This window comes from Dermacentor andersoni, chromosome 11 (genome assembly GCF_023375885.2).
Source record: "Dermacentor andersoni chromosome 11, qqDerAnde1_hic_scaffold, whole genome shotgun sequence".
Taxonomy (NCBI): domain Eukaryota; kingdom Metazoa; phylum Arthropoda; class Arachnida; order Ixodida; family Ixodidae; genus Dermacentor; species Dermacentor andersoni.
Genome location: NC_092824.1, coordinates 42,272,457 through 42,299,665, shown reverse-complemented (window position 1 = coordinate 42,299,665; position 27,209 = coordinate 42,272,457). Strand labels below are relative to the sequence as shown.

The window sequence follows — 27,209 nt, the reverse complement described above, 5'->3', positions numbered from 1 at the left end:
CGGCTCCGTGATTGCTAGCCAATTACGCAGTGCTAATTACCTCGAACGTAAGTTTTGCTTGCACCAATGTGTCCGTGAATGCCAGCGGCATCGACCGATCCCAGCTGACCCCAGAGAGTTTCGCCTTGGAAGGGAACGGACGTGTCGTCAGCGCGCTCCCCAACCACGAAGACGACGCCATCTTCACCGACTGCCCTTGGCCGGGCCACTTTCGCCGGAAGCCATATGGGAAGCGGCTTTCTTGCCGTTTCCCACCGACCGCTCGATGGCTCTTGCAAATCAACCGCTTGACGCACCTGCGCGTCCCGGACCCTCGCGGGTGACGGACACGCGCCGCCAGGACCTTGACAGCATGGATTTTCAAGACTCCGCTGCTCACAACCTCACGACACCAAAAGGACCCAGCGACCAGAACGCCGGGACAGAGAGCCAAAGTCAAGCAGATGGGGATTGGCAGACGGTCCTCACGCTTCGGCAGAAAAAAAAAGGATGCGAAAGAGAAGAAGACCAGAGCACTGGAATATTCGGGGACCTTGAGGAGTCAGCAAGCTTCTGCAGGTCAAGCAACCGGAAAATCTATACACAAGCCAGCATACAGGCGGTTACCCCCCCTGCGAAAGGATGATTTTAAGATAGTGGTGCGACCGCATCAAGGGCTACCGGTCAAGAAACTGGCTAGTCCACTACTGGCGGATGCCGTGATTGCTGCATGCAACGGGAAAATATCAGGTGAGCAATTTCTGCTCAGAATCAAGCCGGGCTCCAACATCTTTATCGTGTCCACGCCGCACCAGACAGTGGCGGACTACGTTAGACGTATTGACATGCTCAACATCAAGGGCCGGCCTCACTCGGTCAACGCCTACGTAGCGACAAGTGACGGGACAACCAAGGGTGTCATTCACGGCTTGGACCCGCACAGGACGCCTGAGATGCTAAAAGCGAATCTACGCATACGCACGCAAGGGGTTGAAATTCTCCAAGCACGCATGTTCCGTAACACTAAAACGGCCGTTATCACCTTTTTTGGAGGTATTACGCCACGGTACGTCTACTACAACGGCGGAGAACTTGCTTGCTATCCCTACAAAGTTACCACTCAGGTGTGCAAAGTGGGTCACCAAATTGGTCACCGATCGGACGTCTGTCCCCAGCCGGACATTCCAGTATGTCGTACATGTGGACAACGGGACCCTGTAGCCGGACATGAGTGTGCTCCCAAGTGTGCAGCCTGTGGGGAGGGTCACATGACAGGAGACCGAAGTTGTAAAAAAACGTCTCAAACCTCAAAGCAAAAGAACGCCAAGGAATGGCGTTCAACAGACTACCCGGAACGACAGCTCAACGAAACCACCTCAACGCCTACGTTGGTTCAGTTCCGATGATGGAGAATCCGCATCCGATCCCTCGCCGGAGGTATCAGAGACTCGCCGTCGATCCAGGTCAAGATCGCGGACCCGAAAGAACTCCAATCCCAAAAACCCACCTCATCACCAATCACCGAAACCGCCTAAATCGGGGGCTTTCGGCACTGTGACCAAGCAAACGCCACAAGATAACACGGTAAGCTGGGCACGAGTCGTTTCTCCTACTGCTCCTATAACAGAAAATCCCGAATATCGGAAGATCATTAACGAGAACAAGCTCCTCCGCGAGAGCTTGGCAGAAATTAAGCGAGAGTTGGCCTCCCTCAAAGCTAGTCGCTGTACCGAAACGAACAAAACAGCACATACTAAAGCAGCAGGCACGCCTCTCGAGGTTATAACGACGCCGAATTCTGTGGAGGTTACACTTCAACAAGTTGTGCATCAATTACAAACTATGCAAAATTTTCAGCAGCAGATGTACGCAGAATTTCAAAGCCTAAAAACTTACGTCGATGAATCGGTGGCCAGTGCAAAGAGCGCGGCTCGTAAGCGAGCCAGCATTAGCCCCAGCGCTCAATCTAACCGCCGTCCGCGACCCATATCGACCTCGGACAGCGAAAGCACTATTCATGGCGAGTAGAACGCGAGTACATCACGAATATCTCGAAATTTGGCAGTGGAACTGCCGCACCTTCCACAAACGGGCGGCAGCTCTACAACAATACATTAACACGGTGCCAGTCAAACCTGATGTTATTTGTTTGCAAGAGATCGGTAACAAGCCGGTCAGATTGACTGGATACTACACGATAACTCACCCAGACTACCCTAAGGTCGCGACGATGGTGCTCAAGGACATAGCAATCAGTATAGATTATCTGGCGACTAGCAGCATCAACCATCAAATTGTAACAATACTACCGCAGAAGCGTAGCAAGGCAAAAACCATAATCACGAACGTGTATAGCCCACCAAAAGAAAGGAGGGCCGATTTTGAGGCCATCATTCGGTACGTCATGTGTCACTCCGGCACCCAGGATAGACTACTGCTTCTTGGGGACTTCAATGCTCCTCACACCAGCTGGGGTTGCCGAACAGACACCCCCAAAGGCCGGGAGCTCGAGCGAGCGACCGAAGCATATGATCTCCAACTCATCATTCTCCCTCAAAACCCGACAAGATTAGGTAACAGCGTCAGTGCAGACACCTTTCCAGATCTCACATTCACAAATAATGTCAACGAGGTATTCTGGACCAATCTAGGAGAGAATCTAGGCAGTGACCATTTCATTATCAGTGTGTCGGTAGGCTCCCCGAAAATTCGGCGACCCTGTGGCCAGGTGGTAATCACGAACTCGGTAAATTATCGCAAAATCCCCATGCCGGAGATATCACCTGAGAACGCTGAAGAGTGGGCAACACACATACGAGACGCTCATAAAGCAACATCTAAGCGGCTAGCGCTCACAGCGGAAACGCCGGTAGTTGACAACCATCTGCTACATATGTGGGAAGCCAGAAGGGGGCTAACTAAACGATGGAAAAAACAGCGACTTAATCGCAAACTGCGCCACCGAATTGCTGAAATATCAGAGCGGGCAAACGCTTACGCACAGCAGTTAGAGATAGCGAGTTGGGCGAGCTTTTGCGACTCACTTCGCGAAACGTTACACACCTCCAAGACATGGGCGATACTTCGCAGCATAATGGAACCAGGAAAAACAAGAACGGCCAATACCCGCACTCTTCAAAAACTTGCCGGAGAATTTTCAGAAACAGATCAGGCCCTCCTCACTAAGCTTAAAGAGAAGTACGTAGGAGCAGTAATCACTCCCCCATGCACCTTGCCATACCAAGGGCAAGAAAACGCGGTGCTAGACGCTCCGATAACTAAAGCAGAACTCTTCGCGGCAGCGCAAGCTGCGAAGAGAAATACTGCTCCAGGACCAGATCAGCTCACAAATGCTATGATCCGGAACCTGAGCGACGAGCACCTAGAACAGCTTACCCGGTATTTTAATGAACAGATATGGGAGAGGGGCGTAGTTCCACAACAGTGGAAGGAGGCCAAAATCGTGCTTATTCCGAAAGCAGGAAAACCTCACGATCTACAAAATCTCAGGCCGATATCACTAACCTCCTGTCTTGGCAAATTATTTGAGAAGGTGATCCACACACGTCTCACGTCTTACATTGAAGACCGCAACCTATTTCCCACTAACATATTCGGCTTTCGCCAACATTTGTCAACACGAGATGTTTTCCTGCTACTTCGCGAAGAAGTTCTATGCAACACCACGGTTGGTGCGGAACATCTCGTCCTGGCTCTTGATTTAAAAAGCGCATTCGACACTATTTCACATGAACTTATCTTATCTGAGCTAAGTGACATCGGTTGTGGACAAAGAATCTATGATTACGCCCGCTCTTTCCTGACCTCACGCATCGCGACAATAGGCATTGGCACTACGCGCTCAGACCCTTTTCCCATGCCCAATAGAGGTACACCGCAAGGTGCGATACTCTCCCCCCTTCTTTTCAATATCGGCATGAGACGCTTAGCCAAAACACTCGACGTCATACCTGGGCTAGGGTACGCGATATATGCAGACGATATTACCCTATGGGCAACCAGCTGCTCGTTAGGACAAAAAAGAAATCCTGCAAGAAGCAGCGACCGTTGTTGAAACCTTCGCTCGCAGCAGTGGAATGAGCTGCGCTCCCGATAAATCAGAATTTATCAGGATACGAGGTCGAGGCCGTCAAACTCACGAGCCGGTGAACCTCTTTCTAGGAGACAGCCAGATAAAGGAGGTCCAGAAAATGCGAGTCCTCGGACTGTGGCTGCAAAGCAACAAACGAGTAGACCACACCATGAAAACCCTTAGGACTACGGTGAAACAGATCTCCCGTATGATCCGTAGAGTAACTTATCACCGAAAAGGTTTCAAGGAAACAGAGACGATCCGGCTCGTTCAGGCTGTTGTGCTAAGTCGTCTCACAAATAGCCTCCCTTTCCAGGACCCCACGAAAACAGAACTAAAGGCCCTAGATGCGTTGATTAGAACGTCGTACAAAGCGGCTCTCGGCCTATCACAGGGAATCTCTACTGAACGCCTGCTGGCCCTCGGGATTCACAATAACTACGAGGAGCTACGGGCAGCGACGCTCATATCTCAACGGGAGCGGCTCAGCTTAACCTCCTCTGGCAGAAAATTACTTTGCCGCGTGGGTTACCCTACTCGTCCACAGTATGCGGGAGAAGAACTCGAATCTCTGCCCAGAGTCCTTCGTGAAAGGATCATAGTAGCCCCAATCCCTAAGAACATGAGTCCAAAATACCACCGGGGACGTAGAAGTGCTCGAGCTCGAAAGTTAATGCAGCAATTCGGTGGAAACCCGGATACAGTCTACAGAGATGTCGCCCGATTTGGCGCTTACAAATACGCCCTCGCAGTGGTAGGAGCGGCCGCAAATCAAGGGCTTGTGACTTGCGCCACGGCTAGAGTTGCATCTGCAAATACCGCAGAAGCTTCAGCCATCGCGCTAGCTATTAAAACTAAGGACGCTCTGGGACAATCGTCGATAATGCTTACAGATTCCCAAGTCGCATGTAGACTATTCCTCACCGGGAGGCTACAACACAGCACCACTCACCTATTAGGATCCAACCTAACGCAGAAACACATGATCTGGTGCCCGGGTCACGCAGGACTCGAGGGCAATGAGAGAGCGGACGGCGCAGCTCGTGCTTTTGTCAACCGAGCGGTCGACCACTCTGACGAAAACCCCTTTTTACCACGAGACATCCTTGAGCACCAGCGGCGCGAGCGAAGAAAGTACAGTCCACCACACCCTGGCCTATCCAGGCAGGACTCTTATGACTGGCGCCGAATACAGACGCACACATTTCCAAACTTTTATTTGAAAAATGCCATTCACCCAACGCAGTACAGCGTTCGTTGTCCGTGGTGCGGAGGCCGGCCAACTCTCGCCCACATTACGTGGGACTGCCAGAACAGGCCACCCAAAATTAATACACCAAAAATAGCCGGCAAACTTTCCGGAAGGGAGCAGTGGGAGACTTGGCTCGCCAGCGAGGATCGGGAGATGCAACTAGCGCTCCGCGACCAAGCACGGCGGACCGCTCAAGCCAGTGGGGCCCTGGACTAGGGGCTCCACCCACTCGCTTTCTGCATTTTTTTCTTTTAAATAAACGTTTTGATATATATATATTCTACCTCTGCCATGTAATGCACACAGCTGGTCGGTGGGAATGCTAGTGCATATGCGCACAACGCTCATGAAATATGTATAAGCAAGGACGCTCCCTTGGCCTCGGTGAAGCTGAGTGAGGGGAGTGGGATGACGGCTCGCTTTTCATTTTGATGCCAAGTCTTCGCGTGTCAGCGTCGATACCATGACAGCACAATGGAGTACGCAGTGGTGGTACTGCTGGAATCGAAACAAATGTGCCTCGAGAAACCGTATAATCGTTACCGCACTGAAATTTGCAATCAAATCCACGAGCTTCTCGTTCGGAAGTCCTGTTTGCTATAGATCGGCATCTTTCGCTGATAATATGTCCGACTTCAGGAGTGCCTGATCTTACGAAGAGTTGTATGCTAAAAACCGTTTTGTATAGTTCGGCTCTGCAGCGTGGTTTTAGGGTACTGGGATAGTGACGCCACGAAGTATAAAATTCCATTTACTTTGACTGCCTCATACGGTTATACTCGCCACCCCTTATACGCTCGTTCGTAGCTCGGCACGTAATCACTCTTACGATCACCCTGAAATTTAAAAATTGGCTGTTCATGCTATACCAGAGGAATTCTTCGTTTCTCAATGGTAAGTCAGCAGAACGTCGGAAGGCCTCTTGGAGGAAATACGTTAAAACTTTTTCACGAACTCCTACAATTATTGCCCTGCATACGAATGAGCCCAGCTCATTAGGCTATATTGTTCTCATGAGTACAGTGCGAAATAAAGTGATGGCAGTGATTTTTATCATCCCGGATTGCCGTAAGTTTTTTAATTATGTGGGTAAGGTTTAGGCTACAGAAAGAATAGCACCTCGTTGACGAGCTATGGCTTATCACCTAATGATATTGAAGAGATCATGTAGCTGTCTTGAGCCGCACTCTCATAAAGCAGTGCTTTAAAACCGAGTAAAAGAGCCCTTATGGTGTGTTAAGCATTCGCAGCTATCTATCTGCTGTGGCACACACTCGCAGTACTATCATAGGGTTTCTTCTCCAAGCACAACTGCCCCGCATCCCCATAGACTTGCGTGCTGAGTTGATGATTTCTGAGACTAGCCAGGTTTCTCGTGTCTGTGATGAGCAAGGAGTTCAAGTGCTCCTCTATGGTTTAGCTTATATGAGGTGTCACAGCCTCAGTCACAAGCACCATGTCACCTATCTTATATATCCTGCTCCTCGCACTGGAGAAGACGCCCTGCTTGGTAATGCGTTCTGTAGTCTTCACCATCGCTCGTGTGGACAACCACGGGACTACTCTTGCTAGTGGATAAGCGAAGTGCATTCAAAACTATGATCATAATCATCGTACAGAGGTTACATGCACTAAATATATGACCACCAGAACTCACCTCCTGCAAAAGCGCTTGTAGAATAATGCAGATATTTTTTCAACTCTACGTTTCACAGTATGCACAAGTAAGCCACGCTTGCCTTGGTCTTATGCGCCTGATCTACGAGGCTCCATTCAGACGCAGATGTGACAAGTGTCTCTGTGAAGTCGCAAATTAAAGCATCGCTATCTAGGTGGTAACCAGATGCATAGATTGCCTCTGCTGTTCTCAAATATCTTGTCTATGTCAGCCATTTCCTGCGCTATGAAATATTGCAAGCAACGCGTTTCATGACCCATCTGTGAAAGTTCTACCTCGCGTAATCAGTTAGCATGGAAAGGAAAACAAAGAAAAATCAATAACTAAGAAGGTCCTTTGCCCCATTTTGATAACTGGAGTTGCAACCATCTTCCCGCCCTGCCTTCTGCCAATATTCTGCACAAGGCAATCTAGTATCGCCCACATTCGCCGCACTACTGGCGTTCGCTTTTTTTTTTAGCTGCATTAACAACGGCTGGTGTTAGTACAGCCGCCCTGATTTTTAATAATATAGCGCGAGCGTCGACTGAACTGCTGGTGAGCGCCTTATAACGGCGATAAGCGTGCAACAAGGCGAGAGTTCGCGCACGAGCAGGAAGAAAGGGCGTCGTCTGCTACGCTGTTCCGATCATGAGGACACACTCCCTGCCACAATGCCATTTCGCAAAAACACGCCAGGCAGTAGAGCACATGCGCATGAATAAAATGCGACAGTGAGACGTGATGCCGTCTCTTTTTTGCTAATACGTCGGCCGCGCTGGCGAAGCAGATTGAAGATAAGAGAAAATAAAAAGAAGGAAACGCAGCAACAGATGGAAACGATTGCCTGGATCACGATAAAAGACGCACCGAGCAGCTGTTTAATCGGTATTTCAGTGTCTAGAGGGTATAAAAATTGCACCGCAGCTTTCAAACGTGCCCTTCCGCGGAGAGTGCCTCCTTGCGAGTTATCATTTTTCGGTTTTTGTGGCTCTGGACCAAGGCCCACTTATACTGTCTTTTTTTGTCTTAATTCAGTGAAGTTTACTGACTCACTCCTGAACTACTTGGAGAGCAAAGACACGGAGTCACGAATGGTTGCGCTTTCCTTTTTGTTTTCTGCAAGAAGATTGCCGTTTCCTGCATGCGTCACCTGAGCTGGAAATCGTAGTCGTCAGATTAGGAGCGATGAGTGCATTGAGAAGCGTGGTGTGTATAGGAAAGTTTTTTTTTTTTTTTTGAGGAGAGGAGGGGGTAGTAAGGCATAGTTGCATGTATCCGCGGAAGTTATAACTTTTATTTGCATGGTGCATTTTAGAACTGAAACAAGGCCTTGACTCAAGGTTTTCACACATCAGACTTAGAAGTGAATAACGCTGAAATTCTCCTCCAGACTGAGCAACACCCGCGATGCGCCTGGGCAGGGATTCGAAGAGTGCGGGCACAAGGTTCATGTCATCCTTGAGGGCATCCCATTCACTCTTCGCGGCTTCCCATAAGTCGTCTGGCGATGCATCGTGCAGACTCATTTTTGACAAGTTGGACTTCAGGATACCCCACACATTTTCAATTATATTGAGGTCCGCTCCCTGGGGAGGCCAAGACAACGTCATGATGCCTAGTTGTTCCAGAAGTTCTTTCACGGCGCGTGCAGTATGAACCGGTGACAGGTCATGCTGTAGGTAGAAGCAACCATCCGTCAAAGGGCCGTCCAGAAGATGGGGAAGAAGCTCCTCATTAATAATCTCCAGGTATGCTTCTGCACAGAAACGGCCCGATATACGACGGAGTGGGCCAAGACCGTCCTTAGTTATTACTCCCCAAATGTTTACACTCGTCCTGCCACTAGACTTGACCTTCTGAACATAGTGTGGATCAAACCTGCAACAGAGGAAGAAAATTTTATAAACAACATAAATTGTGTGAATGGCGCTTAGACAAGATTAAACGACACCTAAAAAAATATTACGGCAACAATACACCCGCTCTTTACATGGAAGTATAATCCATCCACAATCTCAGCAAACATTTTTCAAATTTAACCAAGTATAAGTGATTCTATTAAGGAACAATTTTACCCGCCTGTGCTGCATCATCTATTTCTTGAACAGTGACAGCTGAAATTGATAATCACGTCACCCCGCGAAGCAAATGCCATATTCTTTCGCAGATGTAAGCCAAACATTGCCAAATAAAAAAAAATGAACAATGCTAAATCACCTACCTCATTAGGTCTGGTCGGTAAACTTTCTGTTGCTGGTTCCATTTCGTGCAAACCGTGGACTCGTCTGTGAAGACATTTGCCCAGTCCTCAACGGTCCATTCAATATGATCGCGTGCAAACTGTAGCCTTTTCTCCTTGTTAGTCGCCGAAAGCTTCGGCTTCTGGGCCGCAACTCGATTGCGAAGACCTGCTTCTCGAAGTCGGACACGCACCAAATTGTCACTCACGTCCACTCCAGCAACCTGCTTCAATTCGCCAGCAGTCATGAAGGGCGCTACACAAGCCGCAGCAACAATGGCATGGTCCTCTTCTTCGGTTGTCTTACGCTTCAAATGTCGAGGCGCGTCACAAATGCGCCCTTCGTCGCGATAAGCCTGAACTATCCTACTTACGGTAGCCTGAGTGACTCCAACGCTCTTAGCGATCGATTTCTTTCTGAGACTTGTCGCAAAGCGACACTGCGATGACGCGGTGGCGTTGTTCCATTGGCACGCGTGGAGGCATTTTCCGCCGAAGAGAGCGTTTGAAAGCTGAGATGCCTTTTTATACTCTCGAGACACTGCAAAGCTGATTAAACAGCTGGTCGGTGCGTCTTTTATCGTGATCCAGGCAACCGTTTCCATCTGTTGCTGCGTTTCCTTCTTTTTATTTTCTCTTATCTTCAATCTGTTTCGCCAGCGCGGCCGACGTATTAGCAAAAAAGAGACGGCATCACGTCTCACTGTCGCATTTTATTCATGCGCATGTGCTCTACTGCCTGGCGTGTTTTTGCGAAATGGTATTGTGGCAGGGAGTGTGTCCTCATGATCGGAACAGCGTAGCAGACGACGCCCTTTCTTCCTGCTCGTGCGCGAACTCTCGCCTTGTTGCACGCTTATCGCCGTTATAAGGCGCTCACCAGCAGTTCAGTCGACGCTCGCGCTATATTATTAAAAATCAGGGCGGCTGTACAGTCAACAGCGAAAGTTTGCGGGATCGGCGAGCGCGTGGCAAAGCGACCCTCCTCCCCTTCTAGCGGTGACCCCTGGTGTCGAGACAGACGCCTGCACGCATGCGCGTCCCTCCCAGACTGCAAGCGTGCATATTTGCGCTCTTCCTCCTTGCGCGCCGGCGATATACGAATGTAGCCGCGAGGTAGCCCTCTTGCGATATGCGCTGTGGCGGCTTCGACAGGCGGAACTGTGTGAAACGTGTTTAGAAGCATGAACTTGCGGCCGCTTTTTGTCGAGTCACGAGCGCTGACGCATAGGGCCGGCGCGGTGGCGAACGCAACAAGTCATTTTTCTTTTTCTGGGCTGCACCTTCTCGTGGCCAATTTTCATTGTTTATTTCTTTTTACGAACGGTGCGTTCTACCGCAGAATAGCGTGGCAGAAGACGCGCTATATAGGTGGAGACCGGCAAGACAAAAATGGACAATTGATTTCCGTTGTGTACTAAACGAAGTTCTGCCCGTCGAAGCCGCCACGGCGCATATCGCAAGTGGGCTACCTCGCGGTTACATTCGGATGTCGCCGGCGCGCAAAGAGGAAGCGCGGAAACATGCATGCTTGCAGTATCGGAGGGACGCGCATGCGTGCAGGCGTCGGTCTCGACACCAGGGCCGGTATTTTGTAGCGATGCCCTTTCCGATTCTATGCTTTTTCAGTCTTTTCGCACTTGGCCACTGGTCAGAGCGACGGTCTGCCCACATTATCAACGCGATCAGGCGGCCGTGTGTGGTGGATGATAAGAATACCATAGAATAAGGCATAAGGCATCGCTACAAAATAGCGGCCCAGGTGTTCACCGCTAGAAGGGGAGGACGGGTCGCTTTGCCACGCGCTCGCAGATCCCGCAAACTTTTGCTGTTGCCTGTACATCAGGGGTGACCTCGAGCTCGGTAGCGCTATGCCGTAGCCAATGGGCCACCGGAACAGGTGTGCGATGCGGTGACCAAACACGAGCGACGAACAAGTCCTTTGGTAATAGCATTTGTTTCCCGCAGTGACACTCCTTTGGACCTTAACTACAAACAGCCGCAGCTGTACTTCCCGCGACAATATTTCGGCATCAGGAGTGCATCGACGCGCGAAAAAAAAAAAAAAAACTAGGAATGACGCCCCCGTACGCAGGCTGAAGTTGTCTGTCAAAGGCCTGCTTTGAAGTAAGAACAAATCTATAGCTATCAACGTCTGGTGTTCCGGGTCTACCTACGGGGTACAATATTTATCGATAATGTTTACAAGCGGCAAGACTCACGTAGTGCAATAGTCGAACATGCACGGAGCGCCTTCGAAGAATTCCTGGCTTGTGCTCGGCGTTGCTTCGTCGCCGAAGGTAAACGCAGGAGGCGTGCGTCCACTGTTACTTTCTTCAGCCATGGCTGTTTGGGCGCCTCTGGCGCACTAGCGTCTGTTTCGTGACAGAAGCACGCGCAATCGCAACGCATGCGTAGTCAGTGCCGATGAGGAAAGGGAATAAACGAGATGTTTGGCTCTTTGGAAACTAGGGGTGCGATCTTGTACGCGTTCCAAAGTCGAACGGAGGCGGTCCGTTCTTTACGTCTCGATATAGGCGGTCCGTTCCGTTGCGTTCGTCCGATAGCAGACGACACGGAATGACTGACAGCAGAAATCACGTCACAATTGACGTCATGGCATTTGTCACGGTTCAAATTGACCAATCGTGTGCGGCTCAGTGGAACGGACCACCTCCGTTCTATTTTGGAACGCGTACAAGATCGCACCCTAGAAGGCAGCCGCTGAGCTCATCTGAAAGAAATAGACGATAGAGTGGCGCCACTGCCTCGACGCTGAAGTGCTCACATTTTAACGGTAGAAGAGGCGTTCTAATAACCCGCGCTGTCTTCCCACCAAAGAATAAAAACCGTGTAGCCCCCTCTCCCAGTTAGAAACCGTTGACATGAAATGTGTTTTTTAAGGTGAAAGCCTTATATTTCTCATGGGTCGAAAATTTGACCGTCTGGCGTTATGGCATCAAAATTCAAGCGCATGCGACTGTATTTCTTTATCAATAAAAAAAAGAGTTCGATCACCTTTCCTGCGTTTAATGGACACTTTTCTAAATAAGCAGTTTGGCCACAAAATTGTCTGCGTGTGGTTTCCCCGGTTTTGTTCATGTTTACCGGGCAATGTACACGTGTCTTACGACGTTTTGAGGAGTATCAGTACGTCTGCGGGAACTGGAAGTGCATCTGTCGTAGAAAGTTAGCGCTCTGTGTTTGCCTAATTTTCCTTTCCGTCTCCCTCTCATTCTGTGCTAAGAGAATGTATAAAAGCCCCTGTAGCTTCCTTGGTCAAATTAGGCGCTAAAAAATCATTCAGCGAACCAGCGTGTGTCTACTAATGGTATTCATGGACTTGCCACGGCCGTTCTAGCGTGCCTTTAACCACCCAGAAACAAGAGCGAAACAAAGGTTGCTCAGTGGCTATGGTGTTAGGCTTCTGAGCACGAGGTCGCGGGATCGAATCCCGGCCACGGCGGCCGCATTTCGATGGGGGCGAAAACACCCGTGTACTTAGATTTAGGTGCACGTTAAAGAACCCCAGGTGGTCGAAATTTCCGGAGTCCTCCACTACGGCGTGCCTCATAATCAGAAAGTGGTTTTGGCACGTAAAACCCTATAATTCAATTTTAATGCATAGGCGACCGAAAACAGCGCACAAGAGAAAAACGAGTTAAGCGGGAGCACGTAATAATAGAAAGTAACAACGCCTTGGAACAAGAAAATTCGCCTAGGTTCATGGCGTTCGCTGACAGCGTTTCCAGGTAAACATTGCGATAGCGTAAGCTGCAGTTGGCGGGAAGCGTGAGAACCCGTCAGGGATCTTTGAATACTATCGGCGTTCCACTCTTAAAGGCGAAGCTTAAGTGTCCGGCAAGCTTTTGCTGAGTCAGTAATGACTCAGCAACAGCTTGCTTATATAATAGCTTGCTAGATATGGCGATTCTTTAAATATTCGAGGACACCTAAATACTTCTTGTGAGTTGTGAATTCGAAGGCACTAATGTCAAATAGAACACTGTGCTGAGTGATCCTTCGAGTTATGAACTCCTCGCTCAAAAGGGAGTGCGTTAAGACGCTTGGCTGACGCCTCCGATATAGCCAGAGACCGAAGCACTTCGTTCCGTGACGTCATGTTACCTAGCCTGACTGCCATAGAACCTAAAGTGGACGCCATCGAGTAAGCAGTAATGTTCAAGTCCCAACATTAGTCACGTCTGGCTTGGCAATGAAAATTTATGTCCAAGTAGCCTGCTGTTAGAATGCAGAGTGCACAGGCCTGTTATCCATTAGACTTTGGTTTAGTAAAACGGGTATGACTGTGGACTTCGGAGCTTGGGGTCATAGTTTCCAAACTCACTATCTCGAACGTTTTTCTTTCGAATTTATATCTTTTTTTATAAACTACTTTCTTTATAGCGAGAACCCAGTCAAAGTTAGGACACAGGCGAGAGCCAGATCTCGGAGGACGCTGGCACCCGAGAAGGAGAGTGACTTGGCGTTGCGCCGATGCCCTCACTCCTCGCGCAACATCTGGCGCTCCAGCGCCGCAGCGGGGAAGGTATTGTAGGTGTCCCCCTAGTGGACTGTGCATTTCAGGAGCTTCTGATTAGCTGGGGCCGCTCGTCTCCTCCTCTCTCGTACAACTGCGTCCAATCAGCAGCTGCCGAAAATAGACAGTCCACTAGGTGGACTCTAACAAAATGCCCCCCCCCCCTTTTTCCCCCTTCACCCGCTCTGCTCCTGGAGGCGCGCACGTGATGTGAAGTCGCAGAAAATGGGAATATAGCTGTCGTTTCGCTGTTACAGACGCCGTCTATTTTGGTCAATGGACCGTTTGATGCTCTCGCATCAAAGGGCAACCAATCGTGTGAAACTATTTATAACCTAGCGACATGGGGAAAAGAGGCGAGTTGCTGCAATAAGGTAAATGCCACTGGGAAGGGGTCCTTTCTAAAGGAATGTAATAACGTCCAACTCCAATTTGGGGAGAAGCGTGATTTGACAATCGACAAATCAATGAAAGAATATGAATTGTTTGATACATTGAAATAGGTGGCCTCTTTTTTTATCTAATAAGCATCCACCGGAAGTTACAAGTAGGTGTTACATGAGCAGACCTATCGCACGACACCGATATTCCCTCTATAAATTGTGCATCAATGAACCCACCAACCATAACATTCAATATTTAATGATATGGAGTTACTGGGAAGAGAATAAGTTGTAAGGAATTTATCAATTAGAATTACTCGCGTAGACACTGCCTCGAGCGGCATTTCAAGTTGTAGATGTTAAGTGACAGACTTGTCTACGCCGCGAGTGTACCACAACCGAATGAGGTAACACTGTCTTCACGGTGCTTTCAGAAGATGGCATATCACCAGAGAAAGTTTGATTGCTCTGAGTTTTAATGCCTCTCCTGGACCCAAACCACCTTAGGCTTACATTTAGATAATAGTTTTGGATAATCCATTAAGGTTACGAATAAGTTCTATTGATTTCAATACATTAGCCGTAACGCCATAGTAGTACTAATAAAATAAAATTGTTTTATGTACCGGGAGAAATTGCAGTTTGTGTTCACTCTCCTTTACCATGGGCGATATTCATTTTTTTTCTTTTTTTTGCCGCGGTCTAGTGAACAATACTGAACACCCTTCTCGTACGGCCTTTCTTAATGAGGTACTCTCTTTGACTTTCGGGGTGATGACATCTTTTTGCTTTTTTTCTGCTTGCAGGTGACCGTGAATATGCAGTGTAGTCGCCATCGAGGTTCACGTCTTTCAACGGGTTGTGCCAGCACACTGGTCCGAGGGGTGGTCTTGGAGAGCATGTTTTGCACCGGTAAGCTAGCCAGGGCACTTCTGTGCCTTATGGTCAGAGGTTTGACATTGGAAGCAGGGTCGCGTGTTTGGAATGCTATACATTCGCTTCTATTTTCCGCGGTAGAAAGCTAGACGCAAAGGTCAGCAAGAAAAGCTTCGTGGGCATGTCTGATTTCTTTGTCACGCCAGATGTTGATTCCCTGTGCATTAGTCCCCCACTGTTCTTTCCAGCCCTCGAGGAGCACAATTTTGGTCAGATCAATGGGATTAGCCTCAGATATTGGTTCGAGCGCGTTGTTCATTGATAGGTGGAGTATCAGGGTGATATCTCCCAACTGGACAAGACTAGTTGGCTTTCTGTAGTGCTGTTTTTCATGAACCTCGAGCAGGAGGTCCTCGCTGACCATTTTTACCACGTTATCGCCCACGCCTATGGTGTCAGTCAAAGAATTGCGATCAACAAAAGGAGAAAGTGTTCTAGCTTGGTTTTCAGTTTTCTCGCAGCGTGCTACATGGAAATGGCGGAAAGCCTTTCGGTCGAGTGAAGGAGTTGATAAGCCTTCATGGCGCATCATTTTTTTTTGGAGAGAGACGATCAAGTAGACAAGGAAAGAATTTGGTTCTAATACCCTTGTATTTTGTTTAAATACCAATGGCAGCCTCTCAGCATGGTGTCCAACTAGGGGACCCTGCAGGACTTATCATGCAACAAGGTATTTTGAGCCGTACATTGGTACTGTAACTCGAATAATTATACCCAAGACTGGGCAAACTACAATATGGTGAACCAAGCCGCCTGAGAAATAGAGAACAATTTGGAAGAGAGGAGGTGAGAGGAGAAAAAGGAAAGGTGAAAAAAAAGCAGCAATCGAAGAGCAGGACGGGGAAAGGCGACCGCTGAATTTTCAGGGATGGGTCAGTCCGGGGCATACGTGAGGCCCAAGACAAATGCGCGTGATGCCTCCGCCGAGGAGCCTTAAAAAGCCTTGGCACTCAGCATGGGCTCCACCGTCCTAGTTGTGGCGAGCTCGCTGGCCGATGACAATGTTTACGTTGTTATCATGGCTTGTTGGGCGTATCCGGTCGCAACGAGTACCTCTACCAGATGCCACGTGTTAGTGACGGTGAATAATACACTAGCAAGAACATTGAATCACGCAACTAACTCTTTAATTGGGGAACGGGAAAGCACAAAACGAGTTACACTCTAGCAGACAGATAGTTCCGATCGTAGACATCGGTCAGCCAATAAGTGATTTAGGGCTAACAATTGACGGATATTCACGCATGATTCGTTGTAAATTGTAGCGTAATTTTTGGTGCTTGCAAGCATTTGAAGATTGTACATTTCTATTCGCATTGCGCGTGCAATTTGATTACGAAAGGTTCGACAACAGCATAAAAAAATGTATAATTGGTGAGAAAGATCCAGAAGGTTCTGATAGACGCAGGCGCGTCATGTGCTGAGCGGTAACCTAACCTTTGTTGGCCGGTGAAACTTATTCATAGGAAAAATATATACAAGTAAGTGTGCAAACAAAAATGAAAGCTTGTACCCCTGTCACACGGGTAAATTTAATAACACTCGAATCGAATGGCATTCGCAGATAATTTCACTAATTGCGATTTACACGGGAAAATTTAATGCCATTCGAATGAAATGACATTGGCCATCCAATGAGTTAAGGGAACTCATTCGCATTCGATTTCGAACCGAATGTATACACGTGACCCCAGATGGACAACAGCGACACGCAACGCGAAAAAATAATGCGTGGGGCAGCAAAGTCAAGATATATTTTTTTTTACTTATAAAAAGGATGTTTGTGCCGCGATATTTTCACCATGGGCTGTGCTCAAGCGCTACTACTCTTTGCATCAGGAGTCTGTTGCGGAGGTCGGCAATATTGGATGTGTTGGTAGAGGTGCTTTTAGTTGCGAAGAATTGGCGCCAAAATGTTTTCGTCCGTTTTAAAAGTACTCGCAAAAGTTCTAATTATAGGCTCAAAATTTTTTTGAATTACACAAATTTTGTTCCATATCGTCATTGCTATCAGTTGCGAATGCCATTATATCTTAGTGTGTAGCACCGCAATAGACGCAATGGCATTTGAGGCATCGAATGCTATTCGATTCAAATGACATCAAAACTTCCCGTGCGACAAGGATAAAACTTGTCATGTCTATCTTTTATTGTCAATTTTACACATAAGACTACAGTCACATAAGTCACATAAGACTAAAAGATTTTGCAGCTTCCGTGTGGACAAAAAATACACTATCCATTAAACTTCCGAAGTTCCGCCGCAATAAAACAGCTAAAATTACCAATACAGTCTCACTAATAACTAATACAGTCTCACTAGTAAATAATAGTCTCACTACCATTGTATAAATTGTCACTTAAAGCGCATACATAGACGAAGGACAAAAAAGAACGACGTAGAGGACGACGTCTACGTCGTCCTTTTTTGTCCTTCGTCTATGTATGCGCTGTGAGTGACGATTTATACAATGGAATACCACCTAGCCCGTACTCAAACCTTGCTTCAGTATATCACTACCATCATCAGCCTATTTTACGCTATATAACAAACATCGGCACTATGAATACCTGTGCTAAAGAGCAGTCAATGCATTGAGCAAAATTTCATGCAAATAATTTTCATACGCGTGCAATGTTGCTATGCATTGTCGTAAAAGCATCTGCAAGTGCCGTCTCTCGAAGGCAACTGGGCTTTCGGACCTCATATAATGGCAGAAATTACTTTTATGTTGACAAGAATTCAGTACCTCCTTTCTCAAGTGCTTCCTAATGAGATATTCTTTTCTGTTTACCCTGCAAAATCGCTACGAATATGGGTCATTAAAGCTTCTTTGCTGGTACACTGTGCAAAGAACTGCACAAGAAGTTTCTCTAACCAAACGGGGTTCAAAAATTTTTTGTGGATATTTCAGCCCTCCAGTTACACAAAACACAATCTTGCAGCCTATTAAGGTTTGTCTCGAAGTCAGTTTGATAAAACAATGTACACCAACAACATAGTTCATGGAACAGTGAGCGCTGGCCAGGAACTGCAGTATTTTGTCGCGCAATCACGAAGACCCAGAAGCCATCGTTCACATCCTGCGTTCCTTCTGGCACACGTGCCTATCGCGTGTTTCTTTGTCTACAAAACGACATCCGCACTGCGTACACTCATACGGTGTTTTATCCACGTGCTTTGTTCGGCGGTGAAGAAGACGAATTGGTCTGAAAGGATCGATCACAGATTTCGCAAACAAAAGCGCTGTTTCCACATTGCGAGTCTACATGTCTCTTGAGATTATATTCGTTTTCGAATGAGATAGCACATTATGTCATATCTTACAATTCTCCTCTGTGTGAGCATGCTCATGTTTACGGAGATGCGCCGCCCGTGTGTATGATTTACCGCATGTTCTGCAAATGTAGGGTTTCTCACCTGTGTGCTGGCGCTTATGGCGATCTAGATGACTAGATTGCCGGAACGATTTATTGCACACTTGGCATTGGTGGGGTCTCTCGCCTGTATGAGTGCGCTCGTGGTCATCTAGATGACTAGACTGCCGGAACGATCTATTGCACACTTGGCATTGGTGGGGTCTCTCGCCTGTATGAGTGCGCTCGTGGTAAGCTAGATTACCAGACCGCCGGAACGATTTATTACACATTTGACATTTGTGGGGTCTCTCGTCTGTATGCGTCAGCTTATGGTCATGTAGGTGACTAGACTGCCGGAAGGATTTATCACAGGTTTTGCACTTGTAGGGTCTCTCGTCTGTGTGCGTGCGGTAATGTTGAGCTAGATGATAAGCTCGGTTGAACTCTTTACCACAGGTTTCGCATTTGTGGTTTTTGTCAGTTCGGTTGCGGCAATGTTCTACAAACTTAGACACCTTCACAGACGATTGATCACATGCTTTGCAAATGTGGGCTGTGTCATCCGTGCGTTCCTTGGCGTACCCATGTAAGGCTTCACGTTTGCTCGAAAAATTGCCACATACAGCGCACAATTCTCGCTGTCCTCTTCTTCCGGTTCTAGGAGCATTCCTGCAAGGACACAGACAAAGGAGCTCAAAACCGCCGACTCTTGTTACGAGAGGAGAAAAACACATCTTGACAATTGTGAAGTTTACAAACAATCCTGCGTTAGCGCTAACCTTAGCGCTAACTTGCTGCATTTAATCCTGGCGCTCGATTGGGGATATAGTTTGGCATAAATTGAACACTGCTGCTTTTGGTGGTTAGTGGGGCTAAACTTGAGAATAAGAGAGACCCGTACAGGTCTCATATACGCTATACATAATGAAATTAGTAAAGCGTGGTTTTGGTATTTCTTGCTACTCGAACACAAAGGAAATGCCTGGTAGTGGTGGTTAGATAAGCAATTTACCCCATCTAAACATGAAATCTTTCGCGCATGGCACTACACCTGCTTTTTTGCGGGTATAAGCCACTGCAATTAGCCAATTGATGATCTTGCTTTAAGAAATAGAAATGGCGCAAAGGCGAACTATTCGTTTATTTGAGGCACATGTAGGTACGTGGCACCCCGTCGAACATTATACGTGTTAACTCAAGCCCTACATATCGAATACGAAGAAAAGCTTCCGTGTTCAAGTTTTCCTGCAGTGTTTGTATGAAGTCATTTAATATTTGACTCGCATTCGAGCTGCACATCGTTCCTGCCGAAGGCATCCCGAGAACCACACACAATCATTTCGCCCCATACGTAGGAAACACCGATACCTCAAAGACTTAAGTGTTTCCATGTCATCATCATCATCATCATCAGCCTAGTTACGCCCGCTGCAGGGCAAAGGCCTCTCCCATACTTCAACTACCCCGGCCATGTACTAAGTGTGGCCATGTTGTCCCTGCAAACGTCTTAATGTCATCCACCCACCTAACTTTCTGCCGCCCCCTACTACGCTTCCCATCCTTTGGAATCCACTCCGTAACCCTTAATGACCATCGGTTATCTTTCCTCCTCATTACATGTCCGGCCCATGCCCATTTCATTTTCTTGATTTGAACTAAGATGTCATTTACCCGCGTTTGTTCCCTCACCCAATCTGCTCTTTTCTTATCCCTTAACGTTACACCTATCATTCTTCTTTCCATAGCTTGTTGCGTCGTCCTCAATTTCAGCAGAACCCTTTTCGTAAGCCTCCAGGTTTCTGCCCCGTAGGTGAGTACTGGTAAGACACAGCTGTTATACACTTTCCTCTTGAGGGATAGTGGCAACCTGCTGTTCATGTACAATGGATGTACAATGGATGAAATATGCTGCCGGAAAAGTTAGTATTTACTTTTGTTTTTCTCGGTACGGTAAGGGAGGCTGCCAGCGTTGAGTTAAGGCATTGTTGGTGCGACATCTTTTCAAACGTTTAGCGATGAAAAATACGACAGGCAGTAGAGCAGAGACAGCGCGTATGGTGTATGTATTTTGTACAGCCTGTTGCTCGTTTGAAATGTCTACGCTAAGCACTAGATGAAGATTGGTCGCTATTCTTGCGGTAATGTACTTTTTACTTGTATACTTGTACTTATTCTTGTTGTGGTTGTTCACATGGCTCATGCAATGTTATGGTTTGGTTAGAGTCATGGTGTTACCTTCTACGTGGTTTTTAATCATGCCAGCTTGGTCGACATCGAGACCAGATTATTTAATGAAGAAATCGGAACTATCAAACAATGAAATTGCGTTTGATAGAGCCACTTAAATTCCGGCAAATAATTATTTCGGCAAATAACTTTTATTTAGGTTTGCAAGTGGGAGAAATTATGAAATCGCTAAGCTTAAAAAGAATAGAAGCTTAGAATTTACAAAGTTAACTACATGAAAAATATATATATCCCAGTTTTATTAGCTGCATGTCTTGGAGCATCCAAAGGGGTAACTTCCTGTATATTCATTTCCAATTTGCCAGAAATTGCTACAATTTTTCTGAGGTCTGGTGAATGCTCTACCAATAAAACAGTAAATTTGAGAGCGCTGTGTAATACATGAATTTTGAGTACTTTAAATGTGTTATTTGGTGCAGTTGATTGAATCGTGGCGGTTATAAAGATGTAGTATTGTTACTTGAGTTTCTCGATCTTTTCTTAAGTATTTGGCGAATCTAAAGTGCAGCTGCTTCAGTTACGATATTGCCACATTTCTTTGAATGCCACAAGATTCAATACTCGTTCAGTGTTGCCAAGCACATTCATTTTGTCTTTTCCAGTGTACTTAAGTAGTAGATCCTGAGCTTTTGCTTACGCCGACACTATATTGTGTGTACAGCAGCAGATATTTGCCATTTAGGTCATGGTAACTTTTATCTCTCGTGGAAGGGCGACAGTGCCTGCTTAATATTTGCAGGAATTTTACAGGAAAACAGAAAAACCCCGTTTCACTTCATGAGCCTTGACTCCGATGAGCATCTTTCCTTCACAATCTTTACATGTTCCGTAATGGGGAGTCAGTAAGCAGGCTAACACCTGCTAGCGTACCGCACATTCCAGCGTGTTAGCATGCTGGAAAATCGGGCGAGCTTGTGTAGCTTCTGGATTGCGGCATGCGATGCCCACACTGCCGTGGGGTGTCCGGTAGCGCTGTTGCAACCATAAGGTATGTCAAGGCCAGCCGCGTTGGTCGAACCTTCAAAACTGCTGATGCAGTACCTGTTTCAGCCATCAGAGCTAGCCTTCCCAAGGAGAAATTACCGAGTAGGGGCATATTGTTACACAGGCATCCATTCCAGTCGTCTCCGAGTTGCTTTTAATGGAACTTTTCTAAATGTGAACTTACGTAACGCCTTCTTCAGAATTCGCTGATGCTTCCTCCATGCCAGCGCGGTATGTGCTGGTCATTACCTCATCGGTGTTCCTGATGGACTTCAGGGGCTGGCAACTTGTGCTGCCATTGTCAGTGACACCTGTTTGTCAAAAGTATAGTAAAGGTGCTCATTCACCGTAGTGCAAGGACAATTTATGGGAAATGGATACTTCATGCTTATGATGCAAGGCAAGAAGCTTTTAATGGTAGGGAAACTTTACTGCTGTGCTTCCGTAAGCGGTGCTTTTTTTTCTGCAACTTTGTCGTAAATGCATGCAAGAATTACGTGGCGATGGGGAAGTCGAGCACAATCAAGATTGTGCAGTGTTGGATTCTTGTGAAAATTATTACGCTTTGTCTCAAACCTCGGGCAGAACATGTGCACGACAGTGCTCGAGGTGAAAAAGGACATTTGGGTCTCTTGTGCTTGAAACCCTTGGCCTAATATATTTGCTCTGTTATCCAGTAATAAGCACATTAGATGCCTCATGAAGTTATTGCTTATTGTTCATCTATTACGAGCTGTAGACATAGCCCCATGCTGACGACGACAAAGAAAAAGTGAGAGGACGCATTTCTACCGAGGGATATTAAATCCTTTTTTGACGCATGCCCCTAATTTATTGACCTTCTAGGACACATGTGCGTCATCGACATACCTTCTCGCCTTTCAGAAACTGGTTATCCGAACTCCATTTGCTGACTCGTGTAGCTGAAGTTCATCAGCGATTGCTGTAAGCACTGCAGGTTTACCAGCTCATTACGAGCACTAAGACGGTGGTCCTCGCACATGTTCCTGTGTAGGCCATCAATAAAGTAGAAGATAAAATTCAAAAAGATTGCTCAAGGCGCATATGTAAGAATCGTATTGCAGACAGCACACTAGCTTGGAAAGGCATGCGGAAGTGTTATTTCAGGGGGCAATATCACTAATATATGCAACCGAAAGCCTCTAAACGCGGTAAAAGTGTGGACTTTATGGATAGCGCTGGAAGTATTGTAGCTAGGTCCACATCTTCCCTTTAATGGCGCGAAAATCGCGCGAAACTGAAAGGAATATGCAATAGACCTAAAAGGCCAAAATTACGGCAGAACCCGTCTAGGGATGACTATGGACGCTACTGCAAGTAGCATTGAAACTACTGGGAGACTCCGTATTTTTCAACGCGCCTTTATTTACAATATGAAAAGGGGTAAGCTGGCTAAGAATGTTTACGGCATTACTACAGCCACATGCCTTAGTGTCTTTGCCTTCGCACGCTACAAAAAACACTCAACGCGGATTACAAACCAGAGGAACTAAAGATTTCAGTTTCATCTTTCACTTTCAATGAACTACAATACAATAGCATAGGCGTAAGTTAGGGAACTCAGTTTTTATTGTCTGGCATTCTCAACTTCATTAGTCATGTCTGGCATTCTCAACTTCATTAGTCATGCAGTTAAAGTCGCAACATTCGTCAGGCCTGCGAAAGAGGTTGCGCAGACACTGTCAGAACGAATAATGCTTCACGTATCGAAGGAATGCTAATCACCTTACAAAAAAGAATGTTCAGGTTGGAAGGCGGGTGTTTCAGCATGCGTAGATTTTCGCGTTTACAAAGCATTACAATTTTTAAGTAGGGGCACGCTCATTGGAAATCGTTGGGTACTGTGATTGTTACTCATACAATACGAATAATGTTTACGCTTCAGAAGCGCATAGTTGGGAAATTTGGTAAGAATTTATGGCAACAGAGCGCAAACAGCTAGCCAACAATTTTGTTTCTGCTTGCGTTGCACTTTCATACAACTAGTTAACGCTGTTTATGCTGCCCCTGTGGCTTGGCTTCCTTGGTATGAAAGAGCCAAGAGCTCCAATATAAACTCTTTTCGGGTGCCCCGAATTGTGCTCTGTAACTTCTGCATTCGGCAGCAGCGGGATATGTCTGCTGCTCGTAACATGCTATTGGTGATCAATTCTCACACTCTGCTCAAAACGTGAGATTACCGTTGCGACCTTCCCGTAATGAGATCTGAAGCGCCGCACTAATTACATATCCCACGCAGCATTCGCCTCAAAGCACTTGCTTTGTCAAGAAGTGTGAATGCTTTAAGGAAAACAATATCACGGTGTTAGCAGGTCAAGCCCACTGAGATTCTGCTTGGCAAATAAAATTGTAGACCCACGGTCATGCGATGATTCCATTCACGAGCGAATTAATCACTGCATGGAATGTACAATCGGTTTCTGCCCTCATCAATTTGTGGTTTATCAGCCCACCGATACAAGAACGAATTCATTCAAAATCTTTTACTCCATAGGTTATGAATGAATTTGCATATATTGAGATAAGCACAAATTTCTTAATAAGGACAGTTAGAAACTGGTTCATGCGTGAACCGTCTTGGCGGTGGTGGTAAAGTGCATCTACTTACGCAATAAATGTACCACTACCACGGTAACCGCAGGGGCTATCTGCCAAAAGCGAGTCATAATCGTCTACGTACCGTCGACGCTGGAAGTCTCGTCGGTCGTCGGTGTGTGCGGCCTGTTTCCCTGGTAACGCAAGGCGTCGTCAGAAATCCTACAATTGATGAAGTATTGGTCAGACAGTTACTAGCTGTGCCAAAAAAATTGAAATTATCTTTTATTAAAGCAAAGTTCGGAAAAAGCAAAGTCGTGTTTTGTAAACGCGCTGCTCGCAATGGTTCGTTCTCATTAAAAGCCGCCTATGCTGACGTGCATAGGACGAACGGCACACTCGGCCAATACATAGTGCAGAGCACTCATCCACCATAGTCGAAACGGCACATTGACTGGCACGCATACTGTGCCAGGCACGCATTGACTGGCACGCATACGCACTCCAATAATCGAACACGTTGAAGCATGAAAATGGCACTATGCGGATGGTTTCCGCAATTAGGATGCAAAACAGCGCTCATGTTAGAGAAATTCTGCTTTGTACCCACCTTGGGGGATTTGGCGTAATCGTAGCGAATGTCGCGTTTTCACGCAAATTACAGTCACGACTCATGTACCCCGAGCTATGAGCAATGTATCGTATTTTGAAGAATACTTGCTATTATGGGCTTACAGGACTTCTCTGAAGGATACAAAACAGATTTCTGCCTCTTAGCCAAGTATTATTTTGATTACTTACGAACAAAGTGACGCGTTCGAAAGAAGAAAGGATGAACTAGAATGGAGTTTATAAATATTTGTTTTGAAACGATGTTAAGTTTGCTTCTATGTCTTACGCTGGGACCTCTAACAGTTCTCTGAAAGTCGATGTTTATTGTGAGAACGGCATGAAAAATATCCTATGACTGATGCAATGCTTAGCAAGTAATCGCTGAAATGCGACGTGCAACTGCCTGCGTTCACAAATGGTAAGGGGTACCGTAGAAAACTCCGACTTCCCACTTTATCGCTGTCGTATTAACTCACCCCAGTTTGCTATCTAAAAAAAAACGCTTGAGAACTAAGGTATCTAAATTTAGGGTGACAAGATAATTAAAAACTAACAAATAACCTCTTTGGCCTCACAAATCCAAGCTTGTTTTCCTTAAGCAACACATTCAAACGGAAGTACAATCGTGTTAAACCAAGTTGTGGCTTTTCGTGCACGGGGCTTACTTTTTATTAAAGCAAAGCTTTAAGCGGGCACTACAAACTTGGTGACATTTTTTTGTTAATTGGCATATGGCAGTATTGTGGCGCACTTTGACGAGTTGTCTTGAAAACACCTATGGTTCAGCCCACCAATTAGACACTGCGGTTAAAACAAATGGCGAGGTTTTTCGTGCAAGAGCCATGACCTGATAAAACGCATACCGAATTTAGGGGAACTGCGCATAAATTTTGACCATTCGGGCTTGTGTAAGGAGCACTTAAAGGCAAGTAATCAAGAGCCTGGTTACAGTGCGCTTTCATCGAAATACGGTGGTGCCATCCGGAATTGTAACCCGGACTGCAGTGCAGTGCAATAATTATACATCAATGAAAAATATTTTCTTCTGTAAGTACACGTTCGCTTCATGTTCTGAAAAATCTTATCTTCACCGCTAAACAGCTGACTTTGCGCTGAACATGACAATATTACTGCACAGCCCTTGCGTCGGCGCGGCAAAGAAAGCCTCCGATTTCGAAGCTCAAGCTGGCTGTAAAAAAGACCGGTTGGAGGTGGGAACAAATGTACTGATGTTAAAACCCATTATACGGGGTCTGTCTAAGGGTAACAGTATTCAATGAAAAATATTGACATGTGGTAAAGCTCACGTATTGTAGGCGCCCAATGTAGATGAAGCGTCCTGGGTACGGTCACTGCTTCTACTTGGTGTTGCTTTGCCCTTCATGCTTAAGTCAAGGGGCATGTATTCGTTGCTCCTTTCTTCCGCCATGCCTGATGTTTCGATGTCCTGTAACTGGCGTGTATTGTAGACTGCGCGGTGTTGAATCACCGCGCATGCGCACTCAATGCCAAGAAAGAAGGGAAACTGATAAAATACTTGTCCCTTCGGTGTTTCGTTTAAAATGATACCGCATATCTGGAAAAAACTAAACGTTTGAGGCCGCCACTAGCTTGACTCTAATGTAGAAATTTTTGAGCTCCAGCAGAGGCGCCCCGATTACCCGTGCTATCTATCCGCTAAATCATCCAACTAAACTAAACCTCAGTTATTACGAAAAAAAGTACATTTATCGGGTGATAACGCTACTTTCATGCTCCTCTCACAGTGAAGAACACATCTTGCTGGGAAGAGATTGTTGCTCGTATAAGAGGTCGTGGAAGCCTAGGAGTTATACAAACTTCCATTGCTTTATGAAAATTGTTGCTGTACAAAAGTTTCCGCCACTACAAACGCAAATGAATATTGAGAGCAAATCGAGGAAAATTGAGATGTCTAATAATTTCGAGCGCGTTCTGCATCGTGGACGCGTCATTGTGCTATTTGTACTTTCTGTAGCTTTGCCAGTTGAAAATACATTAGACTGAGCAGCAACAGGCTATTTCAATGAGCTAATGTTTCAGACAACGTTAATTTATAGTAGTAAGTTATGTCTGTTTTTATTGCGTAAGCAAGAGCGAAAAGTCTCGTTAACAGGGTGACTTCAGCGCAAGAGCACATGCAGCTTCTCAGAAGGACAGCAGTCTACATACGCAATTCACTGACGTCACAATTATAGCCCAGAGGTGCTCGATAGGTAATACAAACGCAGTTGTAGTAGCTTATTTCTTTATGAAAACAGACAGGTGGGCTATTTGGTACTGCATATTTTCACGCTAAGCGCAAAAAGACACGTAGCACAACATAAGTGAAGCGCTGTTTTTGCTCATT

General features: G+C 46.5%; 2 protein-coding genes across 5 annotated transcripts in view; one reads left to right on the top strand and one right to left on the bottom strand.

The window, feature by feature from the left end:
- Window positions 1-27,209, top strand: part of LOC129381709 (uncharacterized) — a 98,312-nt gene that overhangs the window by 23,189 nt on the left and 47,914 nt on the right. For 3 of the 4 annotated variants that reach the window (XM_055064772.1, XM_055064773.1, XM_055064774.2), the window contains exons 2-3: window positions 13,631-13,772; window positions 14,953-15,058. In XM_055064772.1, coding sequence (XP_054920747.1) covers window positions 13,631-13,772; window positions 14,953-15,058 — 248 coding nt within the window. The remainder of the gene's footprint in view (window positions 1-13,630; window positions 13,773-14,952; window positions 15,059-27,209) is intronic. The other variant, XR_008609820.2, reaches the window with a different exon arrangement.
- LOC140214077 (uncharacterized) lies at window positions 17,539-26,302 on the bottom strand. Its single transcript, XM_072285354.1, has 4 exons — window positions 26,149-26,302; window positions 24,375-24,451; window positions 21,858-21,984; window positions 17,539-19,111 (listed from the first exon to the last, which is right to left on the bottom strand). Exons 1-4 carry the CDS (start codon window positions 26,268-26,270, stop codon window positions 18,400-18,402), a joined length of 1,038 nt encoding a protein of 345 aa, XP_072141455.1. The 5' UTR covers window positions 26,271-26,302; the 3' UTR covers window positions 17,539-18,399.

Coding starts and splice junctions, on each gene's coding strand:
- LOC140214077 (XM_072285354.1), bottom strand. CDS start 26,270: ATGGCGGAAGAAAGGAGCAACGAATACATGCCCCTTGACTTAAGCATG. Junction 21,985..24,374: donor CGAGACTTCCAGCGTCGACG/GTACGTAGACGA, acceptor TTTGACAAACAG/GTGTCACTGACAATGGCAGC. Junction 19,112..21,857: donor AATTCTGAAGAAGGCGTTAC/GTAAGTTCACAT, acceptor GTGTCCTTGCAG/GAATGCTCCTAGAACCGGAA.